Genomic DNA, 22,955 nt, shown 5'->3' on the forward strand with positions numbered 1-22,955 from the left:
GGATTAAACTGATGCTTAGTAGATCATTTTGTCTTTGTCAAGAATACCTTAAAGGGTAGTGTATTAACAACATTTTATGTGGATGATATTGTCTTAACTGGAAGTGATGTAGATAGTATAAAATAAGTCAAAGAGAAGATATCTAAAGAATTCAAAACAAAAGATCTTGGACTTTTGAAATATTTATTGGGTATTGAGTTCTTCCAATCCAAGCATGGGATCATCTTATATCAGTGAAAGTATGTTCTTGATCTACTTGAAGACACATGGATGATGGGATGTCTACCAACAAATACTCCTATGGATGCTAACACAAATCTATGTGCAAACTCGGATGAAGATGTTGTTATAGGTAAATATCAGAGATTTGTGGGAAAACTTATTTGCCTCACAATGACCGGACCGGATATATCATATGTAGTAAGTGTAGTTAGTCAGTATATGAACAAACCACAACTTACTCATTGGCAAGCTCTGGAGAGGATATGGAGGAATTTAAAAGGAGCCCCGAGGAAGGGACTTGTCTATAAAAATCATGATCACTTCAACATTGAAGGTTTTTCGGATGCAAATTAGGTTGGATCACCTGATGACAGGAAGTCCACTTCTGGGTATTATACCTTAGTTGGGGGTAACCTGGTTACATGGAGAAGTAAAAAGCAGAATATTGTTGCAAGATCCATTGTAGAACCAAAATACAGGGCTATGACATATGCAGTTAGTGAGCTTTTATGGATCAGATATCTTCTTACTGAATTAGTGTTCTACAAAGAAGTCCATATGGAATTATATTGTGACAACCAGACATCCATTCATATTGCTTCAAATCTGGTCTTCCACGAGAGAACAAAATATATTGAAGTAGATTGCTACTTTAAACGAGAGAAATTTCAAGCGGGTATTTAATTTCTCAAACATGTTTCATCTCAAGCACAAATGGCAGACATATTTACAAAACTAGTCACATCCAAGATCCAGACCACTATATACGGGAAGCTGGGTATCTATGATGTTTTCTCTCCCCTAGCTTGAGGTGGAGTGTTAGAAGATAGAATTTATAAGTAGTGACAATCATGTGAATCATCCTTTATCTTTGTCTCATTTTCTTCCCTTCTTAAGGCAAAGGGTGTTGATGTAATTCTTTATATATCAATTATTATAAATACATGTGAGGGGGAGGATTTGGGACATGACTCAAACCCTAATCCTCCCCCCCCCCCCCCCGCCCCCCCCCCCCCCCCCACCCCCTTCTCAAACACTCTAGTTGTCCATCTCTCTCTCTCTCTCACTCACTCTTTTTCCCTTCTTCTTCCTCTCATCTTCCTTCTCTTATTTCTTCTCTTCAGTCTATCAATTACCTTTGACTTATTACTTCACATCCTTCATCATGGGATCTTAAATCCAATAGATAAACCTTCAACTTTGGGGGATTGACACAAAGACTTGTTCTTTTGAATGCCTATGAATGAACACATTATTGATGACAAATTGATGTAAAGACCAATTATAATGTAATGCAAGGGAGAGAATGAGTTGGAAGGTTTGAGAGCAAATTGTATGACCAAAAGTTTGATCATTATCGATATCAGGAAGCTGCTAGTCTTTCCTTGAACTCGTCAAGGCTTCTATCAACAACATGGTACTTGGTCCTAGAGAACCATTCAAAGTTTATTATATGCATGTCTAGCAATCAAGTTACTAGTTGGTATGTGTTATTTTTAGTAGAAGCACTGAACTCAATTTGCATAGCTTGGTGCCAATGGGGAAGAGGAGGAGCATGTTTGTAGTTTGTTGGTTCTATAGGAGTTTGTCTTGAGAAAGTAATCTACATTTGGCCCTAAGTTATCGTGGAATGGCGATTTTTAGAAGGATTTAAAAGAGAGGAGCATCAATCCGAAGGGTTGGACTATGGTAAAATTTAGAGGTAGCAAAGGAGGTTAAGAGGGACAAATTGGTGACAAAATGAGGGGTCAATGAGGGTGTGCGTGTGGACCAAGACTTGGATGGGAGTAGGAAACTTGAAACTCGAAAAACCAAGACGATAACACTTAAAATTTTTGCGAGAATCATTATTATGTCTAGCCATAATTCACTTTTAACTTTCATATGGACTGATTTATGTTATACTAACAAATTTTAGTATAAAATGAGTGTCTTGCCAAAGACTCGTTGGATTTGATTAAAATGATATTGAGAATGTTACACCAAGAAAAGTAATCCAACCAAACAATCTTCAACCCGCGACTCAGAATCAGTAAGGCTCGGTCCGAGTTTAAACGGTGACTCAAATTGACTCGGCCTACGGAGTCAGATCCACCTTATAAATGGGTAATCTCCGGATCCGGAGCCGGCATCGTATCGCTGTTCGAATAAACCAATCTTCAATACCGCATCCGAACCCAAAACCTCTTTGCCCATGGTCCTCCTCCTTCCGCACTCTCGAAGGCCTAGATGTTTCGAGTAAAAGCAGAACGAAAATTATAACTCGAGCAGCAAATGGGAGCGCCAAAATGAGATGAGCTAAAATGGCTAAGGCTTGGATTTTATTCCTCATTTCTCTTTTCTGCTGGATGACTGCCGACGCTTCCCTTTGTTCCACCAAAGGTTTGTTCGCCGGTTCTTTTTCTCCTCCTAAAAGAATCCCCTCTTCTTTGTCGTTTTAATTTTTTCTCTTGTTCTAAGGTTGAGCATTGTTTTAAGAAACTACTTGTTATGCTTTATGGTTTTATACTTAATTAGGTCATGGCCTCATTGTGGACACTTGGTTCAGAGGATAACAAATTATTTTAGTATAGATTTTGTATCTTTTGCCTTCGGAAAAAGCTATTAATAAACAAGATGATAAATGGTCAATGCCAACTTTCATCCCAACATAACATGTTCCAGAGCCGCTTATCAGTCTTGCTTTTATTTGCTTTTTCCTTTAGTTTGTATAAAGAGAGTGCCTCTGTTTGATGTTTGTTTTAGTTTTTTCCAATCTGTCCTTCGTCCTTCACTTTTCTTTTATACTGGGACTGTGAAGCATACAGTTCCAAATATGTGAGATTTGTGCTATGGGGCTAGAAATATCTTCACATAGCTTTTCGTCTCCTTGATAGCTGGAAGTTCTCCAAAAGTATGAAAAGCTGGAGCACTTTGTACCATCCATTCTGGTGTGGTTGGATTCTGTTCAACTGCCCAAGGACTTGGAGCACATCTTTTGTTGTTTCCACTGCTTGAAGTGATTGTTACGATCAAGAAGAAACGACGAATTCCAACTTGTATAAGGGCCAGAACTGCTAAGGGCATTCCATCCAGCGTAAGCATCTAGATAATCTGGAATGCGACATGGCATACCTAAAAGCCCTAAGAAATGCATGGGAAAGAGGGTTGGAGATCGAAACTGGACCTAAGGGAGACTAGACTGATAGTGACAGTAGGTGCGCCTTCAGTTGAGGAGAGCTGCTCAACTGAAGTGGTTATGAGCTCTTTCTAGTTCTGGTTCAGAAGAGGTAATTCCTTCAGTTGCACTAGTGGATTGAATAACCTTTTATTTAGTGCCAACAAAGCTTTAGTGTTGTTGGTTAATAAAAAAAGGAGTTTTGAGAGGCTGGAGGACTGATACTTTAGGTAGGACAAAGGCCTTAAAAGAGAAATGAAGGAAAAATTTCGTTTTTCCACTTATCCATCTCTTGTGTGGGTGGATTTTTTTTTCATTTAATTTTATGGTTGAAAAGAAATACTTCACCGACTTGTTGTAATTTTAGTACAATGAGTCTCTATTTATAATAGAGGAAACAAGTAGAATCCAATTACAATTAAATTACCCTTGTCTTAGTTACATACTAAGTCAAACACTAAACGATAAGTCCTAGAACAATTAAATAAATGAATATAAATAGAAGAGTAGCATAACTAAAACACCTTTAATTGAAACTCTTATGTGAAGACTCCTTGTAGACTCTACCATACTAATTTTTGCTTTGTGAGATTTCTTTCTGTGAGAGTCATGTAAGACTCTCCCATATATACTCTTCAATACTCCCCCTCAAGCTGGAGTTTATAAATTTAGTTTGCAATGAAAAAAAAAAAATTGGTTAGCAATCTTGGTCTTTGATCTTCATTGGCTATAATTTTTTCATATATGGAAAATCTTCATTTTTTTTCTCCCCTTTTCTTGAATATTTTGGTCACATAAAAATTACCACAACATGTGGAATAAAATATTTTTTTCTTGTACTTTTTCTACTTCTCTCCCTCAAGTTGAAGATAAAAGGGACATAGAGACCCACCTTGGACAAAACACAATATGGGAGAAAAAAAATCACTCTTAGCCATACGACAAATCTCCATACACCAGTCAAAAATGTCATAGTCTAAAACATAGTCCGCTCAATTTGAGAGGCGGAAAACGACTAAACTTTAGGGCACAATAAAGAAACTACTCACTTTTTTAAGAGTAGCTCAAACACAAATCACCTCTTGAGTGAAGAATAAAAAACTTAACCCAAGCTGGATGTTGGGCACACTTCTAGACTTTTTAGGTAGTAGGTTTAGGCATTGCTTTGAAGTGAAAAAATCACAAGATGGTAAATTGAAGAAGTACTAGAGGAAAACAACTTTAACCAGAAAGAGACAACTATGTAACACTCATACTTCCAAACATATCTCTTCATCAAAAAAAAAAAAAAATACTTCCCAACATAACTAGAATGTAACCTTTTTAAAAAAATAAAAAGTAAGGGAGACTATAACGGTAGAACAGAAATAACTTAACAAACCAATTTGACCAAGTATCACTTGAAGGGGGTTTTTGGGGGGTGAACACAATTTTTTGGAGTTGACGATGCAACAAATACACAACCGATGTTGTGCAAGCCAACACGTGAGAAGAGACCCTAAGCCAAATTGTCTTGTGCAATCTCCCCTCAAACCAAAAATGGTAATTTTATTAGAGATGGGTATGAGAACACATGATGGCAACAAGAAGATACTATGCAGGGATATGACTCATGGATTATGTTTTCAAAACAACCTATCCGGCATGTTTGTCCAGCAGAGGGACAACATTATGCAAGTGAGAACTGTGGAAACTTCAGATTCATCAATGCAGAAAAAAACTAAGGACTTAAATGTTTACGAACTTCATGCACAATTCTAGTTTTGAGTAGGAAACATATTTCAAGGCCTGGAACTAGCTGAAGCAATAGCAGTAATCCTAATTCAATTTGAAAAGAAATTCCCATGTCTACTAACTGCACCAACAAAAGCAAACTAGAATTCAAACACTAGACTCAAAAGCAAACCAGGAATTGTTTGACCAAAGAGTAGAATTAGAAACCCACCAAGAGATGTCCTGGAAAACAGAGATGCCTCCAAAAAAAAAAAAAAAAAACTTGGAATCATACCAGAAGATTAAGGAACCTGGAGGACGTGTCTGCCATGAATGATACCAGCTGTTCAGGTTCTCCCAATCAGAGTCATGTAAAATCTCAGCTACAACAGCAACACCAGCTTCAGCATCCAAAGCAAAGAGAAGAGTTTCTTCTTTGTATTTCTGAAGGTTGCGTGTTTTCCTAACACCTTGAATTGAAGAGCCATCGAAAAGCTTTTACTGCTCTCAAATTTTTAATCTTGACAGCAATGTCAAAGAGCTCGTAAAGGACTCCAGCCAATACTGGACCAATATTAATTGATGCATGGCTGTGGACTCTGATCATCTTGCAATGACAGATTCCATATGCTGCTGTAAGTTGACACAAACAAGCTAGAACAAGCAACTCCAGAATGAGGTTGAGTTCTTCTAGCAAGGCAAGTTCCAGTATCTGCTGTCAATAAAGACTACATAGGTGCAGAGTTCAAAGAATGAATAACAGGTGTATCTCACATAGTTGAAGCCCTTCATGTGGTGTGACTGCTGGCACACGTGCTGCGGGAATTGCATCTCATGTGTTCCAGCAGCTCATGCTTTCCACCAACTTCTTATAAAAAACACTTCACCATGATGCCTCTAGCCTACCTTCGCTGCACAAATTTACATGGCGTGGGCAGAAGGAACGAGGAACTAGGAACTAGGAACATAAGCAGAAGGACGATCACTTAGCCTGCTATTTCTGAAGACAGCAACCACTGTTAATGCTCCCTTGCAGTGAGGACTCAAATTGCAAGTCCGAGGGCAGGTGAAACAGATGACCTGGAATTCAAGTCGATGCCAAAACTGAGACGAATAAATTGTAATCCAAATAGGATAAGGAGAAGGATATAATCTTTTGGTCTCAATTGTTGTTGTTGTACTCCATTGCTGCTGCACCAGCTAGGTTATTCTTCCTAATCCTAGAACACAATGACTGGGAACTTCTCGTGCTTCAGAAGACAAAATTTAACTAAGCATCATCAGATGTTGTTCATCAGCTTCCCTTTGCGCCCTAATTGAAGAAAGATTCTTTGCAAAAGGCAGTTGGAGGGACGACCGAAGTAGTTGTGGGAACTTGCATGTAGATATGCAGGGACCTCTTTGGCGCCCGAAGTTCTAACAGCTCTCTTTGCAGCCTCCTATTTCCCTCTGTCAAAATTTGCAGCATCCTTTCTAAAACTTGCAATCCACCTCTGTTTATGGACCCTCTAGTGGCACGGATATGGCATGGAGGCTAGTAACTTAGACATCGAAGACTAGAACCAACATCATGCCGTGAATGAAATCCATGAACCTCGTTTTGAACCTCTCGTCTTTGGGGTCTTTGATGTCTTGAAATTGCTTGTCATGTACATCTGGTTGCTTTTGTCCAAACGACTATAGGTAATTGAGAAAGGAATGGGAATAGGGGGCTGCAACAATTGCAGGACGGAAGGATGCAACAAATATTGCGAACATCAAACAAAGAGTAGAAGAAAGCCGAATCCGAAGCATAGGTAGACTACAATCTCACATCGGTTCTTCAGGTAGTCGAGAAAGAGAGGTTATAGAGTCTCCTTCTCTAATGGTGAAGGCTTATTGGAGGAGAGACTGATAGTAGTTTGGAAGATGAAAGGACCTTTGCTCTCTACAGTAGTGAAAAATATGGCCAAGAGGAAGCAATGGAAGAAGATTTGCCTAGGGCAATATCAAGGACGAAGAACTTTGAGAGAAGAAACAATAAAAAACATACAAAAGGACATCGTAATAAAAAACATTAATTAAACTAAACTAATAAGGAGATATAGATTGGAAGAAAAAACATAGTCTTTGTGGGTTGACCGAGTCAACTCACAAAACCTGCTCTGATACCATGTTGAATTTCTGGAAAAGTGAAATACTTACATTGATTTGTTGTAATTTGAGTATAATTAATCTCTAATTATAATAGAGGAAACCGGTAGAATCCAATTACAATTGAACTACCCTTGTCCCAATTACACACAAAGTCAAACACTAAAAGATAAGTCCTAGAACAATTAAACAACTGAACATAAACAGAAGACTAACATAACTAAAACACCTTTAACTGAGACTCTTTCGTGAGACCTCTTTCCATTAGACTCCTCTTAGATTCTACCATAATAATTCATGTTCTATGAGACTTCTTTTATGATAATCATGTAAGACTCTCTCATACATGCTTTTCAACTAAGCTCATATATGCAGCCATTTCTAAAAGCCCGGTTGTCATTTAGTTTTAATTCACATTTTAGATTTACACGTTGTGGATAGTCTTAAACTTTCTACATGCTCTTCCAGCTATGAAAATGGCCAAACTTTTAAACTATCAGGTATAATTTTTCTTTTATATGGAAAAGCTTTTGCCAGATTTGTTTTGGTTTTGATAATCTAGTGCGTGGCTTTGATTACTTAGTTTCCGTGACTCTATATTTGTGGTGAATACTTAAGGTTTTATTCACTTAGACCTTGGTAAATTTAAATATTGGATGTGAACTATTTCTCGGTTTCTGAGATGTCCATGTTGTTCTAGGCCTGCCACTGGTGAGGAACATTAATAATCTCCCACAAAGTAACTTTGGCAGAGAAGGTCTATCTCATATTACTGTCACTGGTGCAGTTTTGCATGGAATGAAGGAGGTTAGTCTTTTGTTTTTTTTTGTGCTCTGTATATTGAAATTTCTCCAGTATCCTATTTGATGATTTATGGTGCAGGCAAAAGTTGGGTCTTAGGTGTTCCTTGTTGCTATTAAATAAAAAAAAAAAAAAAGGAACCATCCATGGCATGTGGAACCTTAAACCAAAAAGTCTGTATGAACACTTCGGAGAGATGTCTCCACTATTTTTCGCATTTTGTGCTCTAAAGCCAATGAACAAAGGCAGGGTGTAGCTGTGTGACTGAGCTTTTATTTGATATTCTTGGGTCCTTTGCATGATATTTGGCTAATTTCAACTAAAAATTTCAGATTGAGGTATGGCTTCAGACATTTGCTCCTGGTACACGAACCCCAATTCATAGACACTCATGTGAGGAGGTCTTTATTGTGCTAAAAGGAAGTGGTACTCTTTACTTGGCCTCAAGCCCAGGTCTCAAACATCCAGGAACTCCGCACGAATATGCTATTTCTCAAAATAGCACTTTTCATATCCCAATCAATGATGCTCATCAGGTATTTTCTGGCCTTTAAGCTGAAGTTTTTGTTGGAGCTTGCAGCTTACTTTCTCTTTGTTTTGATGTGGAAAGCTCTTGGTTGATGGATAGGGCCTTATGTTACTCAATGTTTATTGACAAAATATAGAGAGTTGTGGCCGGAAAGTCCTAGACTCGTAGGAGTGAGCAGTGGAAAATTTCATGAGCTATTAGGCATGGTATATAAATATTCAGCTCTCTTTGTTATGAACTTAGAAAAAACAGTGACAAAAATCTGCAGTTAATGTTTAATTGTTTTAGCCCATTAACCATAAATGATCTCTCTAACTGCTTTTCCCCTAACATTTCAAAGATCCCTTACACTTATCTTGTTACTATTATCAAGAACTCCTGTTGTTGGTGATGTGATTCTAATCCCTTTAACTGTTTTTCCTTTGACCTTTTAAATATCATATGAACTTGTTACTCTTTTAATTCGAACTGCTTTTTCCCAATTTGGTTACATTTGCTTCATAATCTTTTCGTATGTTATAAGTTTTTTATATTTTAATTTTATAAATTTTTTACAATTTGTATTTTTTAAAAATAGATTGAAGTTCCTTTTTGTATCTATTTCTTCTCACTAGTGCACCTGTCTATTTCATTAATTTCTGTCTGATTTTGTTACGCAGATCTGGAATACAGGTATAAATGAGGACTTACAGATGCTTGTTGTAATATCTCGTCCACCTATCAAAGTGTTAGTATCCATTTTAGTTGTTTTTCCCTGCGCTTGCTCATTTCAACTATAAAGTTACTTTAAGCAGTGCTAACATCCTCGTGCTTATTTCGTTTTGAGAAGTCTGTTGACCAGTAACCGCAATGTTGAGTTGAGTTTATACGAAAGACACAGACTTTCATGTACTTACATTGAACATTCTATATCATCAAGCTTTCTCTCAGTTTAATGGTCTGCCTAGTTGCGTTGCACTGAGACTCATGCAAATGCTTGCCTGACTGTGGTACTGTTACTGATCTGAAACATGTTGTATGTGAACAGATTCATATACGATGACTGGTCAATGCCTCATACTGCGGCAAAGTTGAAGTTCCCCTACTACTGGGATAAAGAATGTTACCACGTTTCTAAGGATGAGTTATGAATTTTTTTAATGCAACAGTCTTCTCCAGTTGCAGCCACTTTTCTCCCTGAAAGTTGTTGGAAGTTGCTGTTGAGATCTTGCTGCCGCATGCGAAGCAAATTGTTCTACTGATTTCAACTTTCGAAGTTAATGCCAATCGGTTCCGGTGGTAACGTCCTGGATTTACCTTTAAACTCTTCCTTACAGAATTGCTGTTAGATAGCGTTGAACTCCTACAGATATTCAAGGGCTCTAAATAAGACAATGACGAGCTTCCCCATTACCCGTCAAAAGTGAAACTTCAAAGCATTGAATACCATTAACACACTGGAGCTGTCACATGGACAAGCACTACTATTGTAGTTGCTGACCTTCCCTATCCATGTTAGTGATAGGTCCTGATCAAGCAGCAGAAACAACTCTGAGGAATACTCATTTTCTTTAGGTGAAAGATAAATCACAATTATTTGTAAGAAAATTATATTTGTTTTATTCATTGCTAACATTTCAATAAATGGAGTAAAGTTTAACATATCAGTTTCAACTTAGGAAACTAGTAAGCCTAAACTCAAGGAAATGAGTTGTAACAATTTTGAATGAGACAAAACAATGGCAGAAAATAAAAAACTGGTTTAGACTTGGTCTATCTCAAGCTAAAAACTTGGGATTCTTAGGGATTCATTCAAATCTTCTCCAATACTACCTTTGCCAATTGGATCCTTGACCTCAAAGGCCAAATAAAGAAACTGATTATGCAGCAATGGTGAGTCCTCCCATGTAGCATCTTTAATAGGTAATTGTTTCCACTTCACTTAGCTTTCTTTAATAAATTTATTGCCTTGTTTAATCTCACGTGTATCTAGGATTTTTTTTGGTTCTATGGAAGATACACCTTCATCAGTAATAGGTGGGATCTCTAAGGTAACTTGTGAAGGACCCCCAACATATTTCTTCAAGAGAGAGAGAGACAAGAAAAACAGGGTGAATCTTTGCGCTTGCTGATTATTGTAGTTTGTAAGCAACATTGCCAATCTTCTTCTCGATTAGATAAGGGTTGTAGAACTTGCTGGAAAGTTTCTGATGAACTCGTTTGAAGGCAGTTTGTTAGCGATATGGATGTAAGAGGCTCTGATCAACTTCTTTAACCCGAGATAACCCATCAAAATAAAGCGGAATGGAAGGAGGAAGCTACCCATACAAGGTTTGGAAAGGTGTCATCCCCATTGAACTGTGGTAGGTGGTGTTATATTAGAATTCTGCCCAAGGTAAATAACTATACCATTTTCGTGGCCATTGATGGATGAAACAATAGAGGTATTGTTCAACACAGCGGTTCACAACTTCTGTTTGTTCATCGGTCTGCGGGTGGTTGGCGGAGCTCAATTTCAACTTGGTTCCTGACGTAGTGAAGAACTTTTGCCAGAATTTGTTGATAAAGATGGGGTCACGATCACTAATGATTGATTTCGGCATGCCATGGAGTTTGAGGACGTGTTCTACAAATTGTTCAACTACAATCTTTGCAGAAAACGGATGAGATAAAGCAACAAAATGAGCATACTTACTGAGTCTATCTACGACCACCAAAAGACTATCTTTGTCGTGGGAGGATGGAAGTCGTTCAATAAAATCCAAACTGATATCATCCCACACTTGACAGGGAATGGGAAGTGATTGAAGTATCTCATTGGGGCTAGAGTTTCAGTTTTGGTTCTTTGACAAACTTCACATTGCGTAATATAGTCTTGGACAGACCGGTACATGGATAGCCAATAAAATTGTTGAGCTAGCCTTTTGAATGTCCTTGATACTTCAAAATGCCCTGCCATTTTGTTGTCATGAAATTCTTTTATCAGCTGGTTGCGGATAGCTTGTGGAACAACTATACTCTTTTTATAGAAACATAGATTATTTTGTATTGAATATGGACCGGTGGGATCCGTGGTTGATTGGCGGCTCACTTGCTGCATATACAGATCATCTTGTGTTGCCCTTCTCATATCATCCCAAAGAGTAACCTGTGAGACAAACAAAGGATTAGGGAGAGGGTTGTCAGGGTAGTGAGAGAGTGCAACAACTGCTGAATTTTCACGTCCTGGCCGGTAAAAAATTTCGTAGTTGTAGCCCAAAAGTTTTGCTACCCACTTTTGTTGCTCGGGAGTTGCCACATGTTGATCCAGAAAGTATTTGAGACTCTTGTGATCGGTTCAAATGAGGAATTTGTTGCCCAAAATATAAGGTCGCTGATCCGAATTGCATCCACAATCGCGAGCATTTCCTTGGCATAGATGGACCATGCTCGTTTACTAATTCCCAAAGCGCAACTCATAAACACAATTGGCTGGCCCCGCTGAGTAAGGACTTCACCGATTCCGTCACATGAAGCATCAATTTCTACAATAAAAGAGTCATTAAAATTTAGCATGGCTAAAGTCGGGGTAGTTGTCATGGGTTGCTTGAGTAGCTTGAATGCATCTGCTGCTTCTTTAGTCCACCGAAAGCTTCCTTTTTTTAGGAGATTGGTAAGGAGGCAAGCCAAAAGTCCATAGTCCCAAACAAAGTTTTAGTAATAACCTGTCAAACTTAAAAATCTGTGCAAGTCGGTAATATTAGCAAGTTGTGGCCAAGCTACCATGGCCTCAATTTTTTTTTTTGTCTACCTTTACCCCTTGATGCGTCACAATATAGCCTAAATACTCCAGTTCCTGTTTCCAAAATCACACTTGCTTGCTTTGATGAAAAATTGATGTTGTCTCAGGATATCTAATGTGGTTCTAACATGTTTTATATATAATTGTCAGGTAGGACTATAAACAAGAATATCATAAGAAAATACTAGTATGAACTTGCGAAGATGAGGGTGAAATATTGAATTCATAATGGCTTAGAAGGTGGAAGGGGCGTTGCATAAACCAAAAGGCATAACTAGATACTCAAAATGGCCATTATGGGTTCTAAAGGCAGCTTTTTGGAATATCAGGAGCATGTACTCATACCTGATGATATCCAACTCGCAACTCTAGTTTGGTGAAATATGTTGCCTCATACAATTCATCTAGCATATCATCTACTGTAGGGATGGGAAATCGGTCTTTGATGGTGGTTGCGTTTAGTGCTCAATAGTTTGTGCAGGATCGCCAAGTGCCATCTTTCTTCTTCACCAACAAATCAGGAGATGAGAATGGATTGGTGCTAGGTTGAATGACTCCCATGTTGAGCATCGCTTAGACCTTTTTTTCGATCTCTGCTTTTTGAAAATATGCATATCTATAGGGCCGAACATTGATGGGTTGAGTACCTTCTTTGAGGGGAATGTGATGTTCAATATCTCTTAAGGGTGGTAGTGTGGTTGGTTCCTTGAACACATCTGCATAGTCCTTCAATGTCTGTTGCATATTAGGATTGGTGTTTGCCCTGGTGGACTTCTCGACAGCGTGTGGGTACATGGCAAACAGCATTTGGCCTTGGCACATCTCTTTCGCAACTGACGCCAATGATGTTGCTCGAATGGTTTGGTTAATTCCTTGTAATCTCTGTGCTCGATTATCCCAATGGAAGTCCATGGTTAATTGTTTCCAATTGCAGACCACGAAGCCTAGCATCTCCAGCCATTGGATGCCTAACACCATATCAAGTCCGACTAGGGAAAGAGAATAGAGGGTGAAGGAAACAGTAATGTCTTGTAAATTCACTTGTATTGTTTCAAAGCAACCTTGGCAGACTAGTAGTTCTCCATTTGCTACGTGGACATCAAACAATTTCGTTGGTACCACCGGAAGTTAAAGCAATCTGGCTAATTTCTCATTGAGGAAATTGTGAATGGATCCACTGTCAATCAACACCATCATGTGTTGAGACCCGATGGTAGCTGCTACTCACATGGCTTGTGGAGATGTCCAGCCTGTTAGTGCATGTATTGAGATTTCTGGTTTGGCTTGATCTCCCAGAGTGTCCTCCATCTGCAACTCTTCGTCCTCCACCTCATATTCTTTGGTTTGGTTGCTGGTTTGACACTCAAGGAGTAGTTGAGGTTCTTGACTCTTGCGTCTTGGGGTGAATTTGTCGTTGCAATTGAAACAAAGCCCTCGTGCTCTCTATTTGCATTTCATCCCAACTTAATCTCTTGGGTGTCGTTGTTGGGGTAGAACGATTCACTGGAGTAATGGTGGTAGGTGCATGGTTCGGCAATGCAACTCGTGTGAACCTCTTCGTTCTGGTGATCTGTTCATCCCTCATTCTTGCTAGACTGATGGCTTCCTTCAATGTTTTGGGCTTGAACATTCGAATTCCATCGGCAATCTCGGGTTTCAATCCTCCCATGAAAGTGCCAATGAGAGCCTTCTGTGTCCAACTGTGAACTCAATTACCTAACCTCGTGAACTCTTTTTGGTAATCACGAAGGGATCCGACCTGTCGAACTCTGGATAGAGCTTCATCAAAATCTTCACACTTTGTCGGTTCAATACGAGCCCACAATTCCTCTTCAAAGAACTCCCAGGTCACCAAGGTAAGCTCGACGCAACCATTGCCACCATTGATTTGCTTCTCCTTAAAGGTGGAAAGATGCAGAAGTTACCTTCTGATTGCCCGTTGTGTCTTGAAATTCAAAGAATTGAACTATTTTGCTAAGCCATTTAGTTGGATCTTCTCCAGAGTATTTTGAAAATTCCAACTTCGCCATCTTGGAAGAGAAAATCTATTTTCCGTCGTCGTTCTCCTCTCGATGCAAACGGAAAGATCCTTCTCGCTCATTATTGTTGTTGCTAGAGGCTTCTTTGGTTGACAGGAAAACTTCCAATAGCTTGTTGATAGATTCCTCTAATCGTTGCATTCCATCTTGAACTCCACTAAGCCCAGCCTCCAAAACTTCATTCTGCTCTTTGTTGGACGCCATTATAGCGAAACTCTGATACCAATGATAGGTCCTGATCAAGCAGCAGAAATAACTCCGAGGAATACTCACTTTCTTTGGGTGAAAGATAAACCATAACTGTTTATAAGAAAATTATACTTGCTTTATTCATTGCTAAACTTCCAATAAATAGAGTGAAGCTTAACAAATCAGCTTCAACTTAGGAAACTAAGTAGCCTAAAACAACTTTGAATGAGACAAAACAACAGCAAAAAATAAAATAAAAAGCTGGTTTAGACTTGGTCTATCTAAAGCTAAAGATTCTTCTTAGGGATTCGTTCAGATCTTCTCGGCCTATCAGTTAGATCCCTGTGAATGCGAGTCCGGGAGTCACCCTTTTCGATGCATTTCAGCTAACAGCTCCAATCAGAACGGTAACAATGGCCTGGTTCCCGTTCTGTGCTCCTTTCTTTGAACTGAGTTTATTACATTGGGGTGGGCAGGCGGGCGGCTTGGTTGTTTGATTTTAAAAGGAATCTACCGAAGCAGGACATCTAAAGTCGCAGCATAATGGCTTTGCCTATAGATATAAGATTTCTAAACTTTCATCTTTCGGCTTTATGTCGCTCCCTCTGTTGAAACCGAGGAATTCGATTTATTAGGAGATCCGAGATCAAATATAGATGAGTTTTTGCTCGGATTCCGAGCCAACGGGAATTTAATAAGGGAATTTTACCAAAATACCAGTTTTAAACAACTTATTTATGAAAATAACGAAGACCACAAATTATTTATAAAACTACCGAATTTTGACCGGTCCACTGTATATGTGGATAGTCAAAGGTGATACGTAAGCTTTGACTGCTTACGTGTTGCCCCGTCATCAAAGTAAAATCTCAGAGTCTGCCACATCATCATTATTGACCCGTCATCTGTCACGTAACTTATCATGTCATTTTTATTATTTTCTTTTTGCCATGTCATCAATGGCCATGTGCCACGTCAGCCCTCACATATGTTTTTAATTCTCTCTTCCACAATTTTCTCCTCGCCTCTCGTCTCGGCTGTCTCCTCTCGTCGCTCGCCTTCTGTCGCTCACCTCCCCTGTTGCTGCTCGGCCTCGGTCGCTCGCCTGCGGCCGCTGCTCTGCCTCGGCCTCGTCCCCGTTGTCGCCGCTCGCCTGTGGCCGCTGCTCTGCCTCGGCCTCGACCTCGCCCCTGTTGCCGCTGCTCGGCCTCGCCCTCGACGCCCTCCGCTCAACCACTCTCTCTTCGTCTCAACCTTATCTCTCGTTCTTTTTCTCCGTTCCCCTCTGTTCATCCTCTCGCCGCCGACGTTCTTTCCCCCTGTTCCCCTTTGTTCGTCGTCTCGCCGGCCCTTCTCTTGAAACCTTGGGGTGATTTTTTAGGGTTTTTGTTAATTGAATAGAATTATTGTATTTAATTATAAAGTTAATTTGAATTTAGGTGTTTAATTACTGTATTGATTTTTATGTGATTTATTGTTTAATTTTTGATTTTATGTTAATAAAAATTTTGCCAAATTAAAATTATTGTAAAGTTTTGTAAGATTTTTAATTAAATAATATATTTTTTAATAATTTATTATTTTTTAAATAAGGTGATAAAAAGTATACAAAAAAAATTATATTTTTAAAATCTAAAACAACTTTTTTGTATATTTTTTTTAAATTTATAAATATTTTAAATGGATAATATATGGGTAAGATTTAAGAGTAAATTTTTTTCTATTTATAAATATTTAAAATAGATAATATATGGGTAAGACTTAAAAATAAAAAAATTATTTATAAATATTTTAAATCCATAGTAAATGGGTAAGAGTTAGATTATTTTATTTATAAATATTTAAAATTTCTAAATATTATTTTATAAATAAGGTGATAAATATATACAAATAAATTATATTTTTAAACTCTAAAATAGTTTTTTTTATATTTTTTTAAAATTTTAAATATTTTAAATCGATAATATATGGGTAAGACTTAAGAGTAAGATTTTTAAAATTTATAAATATTTAAAATTTGTAAATATTATTATTTCGTAAATAAGGTGATAAAAATATACAAATAAATTGTATTTTTAAACTCTAAAATATTTTTTTTGTATTTTTTTTAATTTATAAATATTTTAAATCTAATTAATTTACTTATTTTATTTTATTTTGTAAAATATGAAGAAATAAAAAGTGTAACGATAATTTTTTTAATTAATAAATATTTTAATTGATATTAAATGGTGTTAAATAAGTAAGAGTTAATTTTTTAATTGTTTATTAAATTTTTTAAATAATTTTTTATTTTAGATATAAGGTAATAAAAAGTGTATGTGATTTTTTAATTTTTTTTAAATTTATTCAAAATTTTATCATGTAATGACGTGGCAAATGACGTGTCAATAATAATGACGTGGCAGTCTATGTGTTCATCTACAGTATCGCTCTGATGATGGAGCGACACGTAAGCAGTCAAAGCTTACGTGGCACCTTTGACTGTCCACATATACAGTGGACCGGTCAAAGTTCGGTAGTTTTGTAAATAATTTATGGTCTTTGTTATTTTTATAAATAAGTTATTTAAAACCGGTATTTTGGTAAAATTCTCATTTAATAATAGATCGAATCAGCCAGTGTTCTTGTGATGTAGATGATGTTGAACTAGGGAGTGGAGATCGTTATTCGTTTTCAATCATGATTCTTTCTTCAGCTCTACAACTAGTTTAAATATTCAAAAAAGGCAAAATAAATCTGTAGTTACTTCATTCTCGTCTTTACTTTTTCTATGAAATGGTTACTGGGTGCCACCAAAAGGGGAGATACTGCCTGTGGGTATCCAGTTCTTTTTTGTTTTACAAAAGAAACGAAACGAAGAGCACTGCTGGGCATTACATGGGTCTGCTGGTTTTCAAGAACTGGAGTTCATGACACAGATTTTGAGCGTTTTTGCCTTAATTCTGGTACTGCAACTATGAAGAAATCATATATAGTCTTTTGAGCGAAGGGAGCGTGAGGGGTCATGTGAGTCTCTAGCACTGAGCACACTGGAGGTGAGTTCAAGTAGATAAACCTATTCATTTGCTTGAACTCGCTCTTCAGATTTCCACCAAAATCCTGGTTCATCCACTTTTCTTTGCGGTGACACTCCCTCCTGCCATCTCGCACTTAGCCTCCTTTGCGTCGTTAATATTACGTAAAAATCTATCTTATATTATTAATAAATATTATATTTATTTATTTATTTTATTATTTATTTTTATTAATATATGCAATTAATGATTTAAGATAGATAATTAAAATATTGTTAAAAGTAAGCATATGATCAAGTATTTTTGTTTAATTATTTTATTTTTATAATTAAATAAAATATTAATTTAAATTTTTTTAAAAAATATATTATTAATTTATACTACGTAAAGATATTCCCTAAAGATCTATCTTATGTTATCAATAAAATATTTTATTTAATTATTTACTATATTAATTATTTTTATTACTATATTAAAATAATTAAAATATTATTAAAATAAGCATTTGATTAAGTATTGTTGTTTAATTATTCTATTTTTTATAATTAATTAAACTAATAATTTCACTAACACAGAAAAATGTTTTTCAATACAACATCTACTCCACTAACACCAACAAATAATTCACTTTCAATTTCACTCAGACTAAACAAATGCTCTAACCTCGATGATCATTGTGAGACTCATTGTGCATTTGCCTCGTCTTAGATCTGTGTTGAATCATCGATTAGATCCATGGGTACAAGTATGAAAAATGAAGCCTGAGTATTAATATGATTTTTTTACTGAATAACAGTGGATCTCATACAGAAATTGTAAATGAACATATAAACTGTTACCAAAATGTTCGTACTAGTTTGCCATTGCATTTAATCTTGCGTTTTCAGGTCAGAATGTACAGAGGTGAATCAGTTTCTCGCTAGTATGCATTGCATTTAACTTGTGTTCTTAATATAACCCATTTGACCTTTCATTGACAGTTTTTGTTACAGAAAACACAAACAAAAAGAAGAAAAGATTAAATGGAACTTCTAACGCTTTCCTTTGTTTAAACAGAACTCAACTTCTACATTACTACAAGAAAAACATAACTGTATCTGCAGCTATGATGATTTGCATGCCCAGGTTCTGCTAAATAGTGGAAAAAACACAAATGAAGTTGAAACCACAACTTCATAAGCAGGATATACATTACCACCCATTCTTTTTTGGTCAATGACTTCCTTCTTTGAACCTCTCTCTCAGCAGTCTGAATATAGAACTCTGCTCCAAGAATGTCTTAGCTGCTGAATTACATGCCCAGGCTCTGCTAAATAGTAGAAGAAAAAAGACAATTAAAGTTGAAACCATAACTTCATAAGCAGGATACACAGTACTAGCCCTTCTTTTTGGTCAATGTCTTCCTTCTCTGCACCTCTCTCTCAGCAGTCTGAACATAGAACTCTGCTCCAAGCATGTCTTTGACGTCGATGCTCAAAGAGGCCTCCACAGTACTAAGAATCACTTCAACTGACAGAGTGAAACCCAACAGAGATAGGACTCGAACTGCATTAGCTATCCTACATATGTGTTGCCTCGTCTCCAATGGGGTAAACACCCTTTCTTGCTCTTCTAGGGTGACTAGTTTTGAGTTGGTTTTACCACTTTCAGTAGATTTATCATCATGGATGTCCATCATATCATTTTCTCTAGGTTCTATCTGTTCACCAACCCATATGAATCCATTGCAACCTAGAATCAAATCAACATTGTAATTTTCAAGGTGGTGGAAATGTTGCTTTCTCCGTTTGACCAAGTATGGAGGCACTGTGAGCAACTGACCTCTCTCAAGCTGCCAAATTCCAAACAAAACAGATGGAAAAATGTAAAATAATACCTAAGAATACATGACCCTGCAAAACACTGTTAAGGACAATTGGAACTAGCCAATAGCCGTTTATAAGCCAAATATTTCTAGTAAGGTTCAAGAGTTCCAACTGGCTCGATGCCCTGCAGCGTTTACATTCTTTATCAACTTCTTTTATGGAATCTGTTCTAATTTAAACAATGCTACCTAACATGGAAAATAATAGAAAAATAAAAGTAATAAGGACAGACCTTTCCATACTTCTGACTCCTGGCCTGCAGGTGTAAACTTCCATCATGCTGAAAACCTCGTACTTCTGCCTGTAAAAGGTATTGAGAAGAGGTCAAAATACATCTTGATGGCTTCTACTTTTTTATAAGATTCTTTTTTGTGGCACCAAAAATCAACAACAAGACAACATGGGAAAACCCTAAACCCTAAAAACCATATTAAGGCATAATCAATTTCAGAGGAGGTGTTTGTGCAATTAAGTCGCTCTCAGTGGGAGAATCCTGTGGATGGGATTCAAGTTATTGTGTATGCTGGGCGCTTGCAATTAGTAATAGGTTGCAAATTGTACTAATTTGTATGTCAGCTTTTACTAGGAGGAGATGGACCAATCATGGGTGACCTATGGGCTTTGAAGGGCTTGTTTGATGGAGGTAATATTGGTGTCCTTTGTTTTGCGCATGCGATAATCAGTAACATGACTTAAAAATTGAGTAGCTTTTCATGCAATAAAGAAGATAGAAGAGAGAGGGAAAGTGATAGACCCTCGGTAACCCATGTCTACAGAAGGAAGGGTAAAAGAGGAAGCAGAGGAAACAAAGTTGAAGGAAATGGTGGACCACCCAGAAGCCCATTGAGGGAGTTCCACCTGGCACCAGCAGTGCTTTCCTCTAGAGAACAGTTAGTTACATACTGGGAATAAAAGGGAGTAAGGTGTGGGGGAGAGGGAGGAGAGGAAGCCTGGAAGTCTAGACAGTTCGAAACTGGGGTGATGCAGGACTCACTGGAATTACAGTAGTTCAGGCTGGTGAACAATACTCTGGGTTCCAAAAGGAAGCTTCAAACCTTGATATACAATGCTATTGTTTTTCTTCAAATCCTTGGTTTTTGTGTCATTCACTAATTTTTCTGTATACTCATCTTCATTTTGTTCATTTTCTCAGTGTGATTCTCAGTTAATGATAGTTCTCATTCTATTTATCACCATCTTACCAATCATTCTGAGAGTTGTTTTTATTGGTCTTATTGTTTTTGACAATAAAAGAGGTCACAACGAGCTAACTCTGAACCCTGAATTTGCTTGTCATCTTCTGCTGCTATGAGATACTCATGGGTGGCTCCAATAGTGCTGATTTTCCTGATGTGGAGCTATCCCAGAAGCTCTTGGGCCATGAGAAAATGCTTACTGCAACGAGTTAGGAAACACGGGTTTCCATGTGGTCAGGTCTCTATGTGAGTTCTGTTGTACAGTGGAAGCGAGAACCCTCCTCCACTGCCCATTTATCTTTTCAGTGTAGGGAACGAATTTTAGCAAAATCATCAACATATTTCTCCCTGCTTCCTTCTCGAAATTCGGGTATGTTATTTATAGCCTTTTTTCAAAAGTTGGCAGAACTATGGAAAATTTCCAATGGCTTCTGTTCACAGTCCTATCTCTTCCAGCTCTATAGGGTTTCTGATTGAAGAAATTTTTCACTGGATGCTTCTTTGGGTGGACTCTCACAAAAAAAAATTCCTTTCTCCTGAGCTCAATTGTCAGTAGACATTGGCAATTTATTGCCAATTTGGCATCCCTCAGCTTGCTGGTTGGCTGAAATCGAACTTTGGTACAAGCTCCCTTGGGGGCTCCAGTCCTGCTACAGAGGGTGCTCTAATCAGGGATCGGACGCCTAATCCATCTTGTGCTTCATGAGGCTAAGCTATATTGTCTGTGATTTTCCTCCTCTGTGAAGATGGGAGTGACTCTGTTTTACTCATTAGACGGATGTGTGGAAGAGTAAACCCCTGGAGATTGGAGCACATTATGATGAAATTATTGATATTTGCTCTGCTGTAGTCATCCCTTGGCAGCATGTTGTTTGTTCTGCCAAAACTCATTCATTTTCCGGTGTCCAAGGTGTAAAAGGGGTTTTATACCTTGACGGGAAAGATGTAGGATTTCTTGCATTTTATCTCTGTTTATATTTTCTACACTTTGTTTTAGTTCTGTTAATTCCTTAAAGAAAACAGGACTATTTGCTTGGTCAATCTTTTCTAGAATGCTTTCTAGGATGGTTTGACATGTTGTAATTTCTTTGTGTCTATGTTCATTGTAGAGATAGTTAACTTTATGTTGTAAATTTTCAACAGCATTTTCTAACCTATTAAGGGTCTTACCGTAAGACTTAAGGTCTGGTTGGAATAAGTGACTATTTTCTGTAAGTCACTGTTACCTTGGGCTGGGCCTAAGGCTCTACAAGGACTATGACCCATCATCGATATGAAGTGGAACATAGGAATTGGACCTTGGGTTTCCTATTCCTTCGAATCGAGAACTGGTTGAGGCTCTATTGGCAGAGGGCCTATCCTGTTCGAGGGAAAAGCTGGATCTAGCGTTTGTTATAACTAGTTTTCCTTCTATCTCCTAAATTGTTTTTCGGGAGAGAGGAAGGTGTCTGGGTGCCAGAGGTTGGACTACCCATTCTGTTGGCCATGTTAACACTCATGGGTCGAGTTCTTTTATGGTCAAGTTTTCAAAATATCCAATATTTTTGGATAATTCTATTATTTTCTTTGAATCTTTGATTGGAACCTTTCCAGTGTTGATTCCTCTAGCTACTACGCATACTAGTATGCGCATCACTCTTCTACCTGGTTGAATTCCATTTTTCAACCAGTTGTCTGTGTAGATTTTTAGGGACAAGGTATCCTGGATATGCTTGTCGTCTAGATCTATTTGAAGGTTGGGCCAAGTTGTAAACGATATTGGACCTAATCCTAGGTTTGCTCTAACTCCTCCGAGTAGGGCTTTTTCAAAGTTATTTCTTACCGAATAATCGACGATTGCGGCGATAAAAGGTAAATTTAGGTTGATTTGTATAAGGGGATCTAATCCTATACGAACTAGTCCATAATAGACATATTTGAATCTTTTTAGTTTAGCTAAGTCTGATTCACTTAATAGTTTGTAGCAGAAGGTACCGGAATCGGTATCTTATATCTCTACTGACAATTTCTTCTTAAAGACGAAGGATTTTTTTTGGAACTCAATCCAATCTCTGTTGTAAACTTCAGTTATCGTTGGGATACTGATCGTCCACTTTTGTCCATCTTGCATAAGGTTAGGAAGTTCTTCGTATTCTCCTTGTGTTTCATGGTGAATATGAACACTATTTTGGAGAGAAGTACATTCAATTTCTAGGGTTCAGACATTTAGGAATTTTAGTTGAGACACTGGCTCTTCTAATTTTTGGAACAATACCTGGAGTAATCGTTCCGATTGGTATACTGTTATAAACGGAGAGGTATGTTGTACTACAAGTTCTCTTAGTTCATCTTTAT

At 37.5% G+C, this 22,955-nt stretch overlaps 2 protein-coding genes across 2 annotated transcripts in view; one reads left to right on the plus strand and one right to left on the minus strand.

The window, feature by feature from the left end:
* Nucleotides 1–2,428: 2,428 nt before the first annotated feature.
* LOC137959497 (auxin-binding protein T92) lies at nt 2,429–9,957 on the plus strand. Its single transcript, XM_068806859.1, has 5 exons — nt 2,429–2,604; nt 7,926–8,032; nt 8,359–8,562; nt 9,215–9,282; nt 9,583–9,957. Exons 1-5 carry the CDS (start codon nt 2,526–2,528, stop codon nt 9,683–9,685), a joined length of 561 nt encoding a protein of 186 aa, XP_068662960.1. The 5' UTR covers nt 2,429–2,525; the 3' UTR covers nt 9,686–9,957.
* An 8,524-nt stretch (nt 9,958–18,481) lies between these two features.
* The window catches only part of LOC137959763 (exosome complex component RRP4 homolog), a 34,853-nt gene continuing 30,379 nt past the window's right edge, over nt 18,482–22,955 (minus strand). Inside the window, exons 6-7 of the mRNA XM_068807109.1 lie at nt 19,658–19,726; nt 18,482–19,391 (exon numbers count right to left, since the gene is read on the minus strand). Of these exons, the coding sequence (XP_068663210.1) occupies nt 18,936–19,391; nt 19,658–19,726 (525 nt within the window). The 3' untranslated portion in view covers nt 18,482–18,935. The remainder of the gene's footprint in view (nt 19,392–19,657; nt 19,727–22,955) is intronic.

The sequence above is a fragment of the Aristolochia californica genome, unplaced genomic scaffold (genome assembly GCF_029961685.1).
Source record: "Aristolochia californica isolate CCGP_79_NKW_82.1479 unplaced genomic scaffold, dmAriCali1.0.hap1 SCAF_3, whole genome shotgun sequence".
NCBI lineage: Eukaryota > Viridiplantae > Streptophyta > Magnoliopsida > Piperales > Aristolochiaceae > Aristolochia > Aristolochia californica.

What these genes read in the sequence shown, in the direction of transcription:
- LOC137959497 (XM_068806859.1), top strand. Translation starts at nt 2,526, where the DNA reads ATGGCTAAGGCTTGGATTTTATTCCTCATTTCTCTTTTCTGCTGGATG. An exon ending in TTCCCTTTGTTCCACCAAAG is followed by an intron (nt 2,605 to 7,925) that starts GTTTGTTCGCCG and finishes ATGTTGTTCTAG; the next exon opens with GCCTGCCACTGGTGAGGAAC. An exon ending in TCTCGTCCACCTATCAAAGT is followed by an intron (nt 9,283 to 9,582) that starts GTTAGTATCCAT and finishes GTATGTGAACAG; the next exon opens with ATTCATATACGATGACTGGT.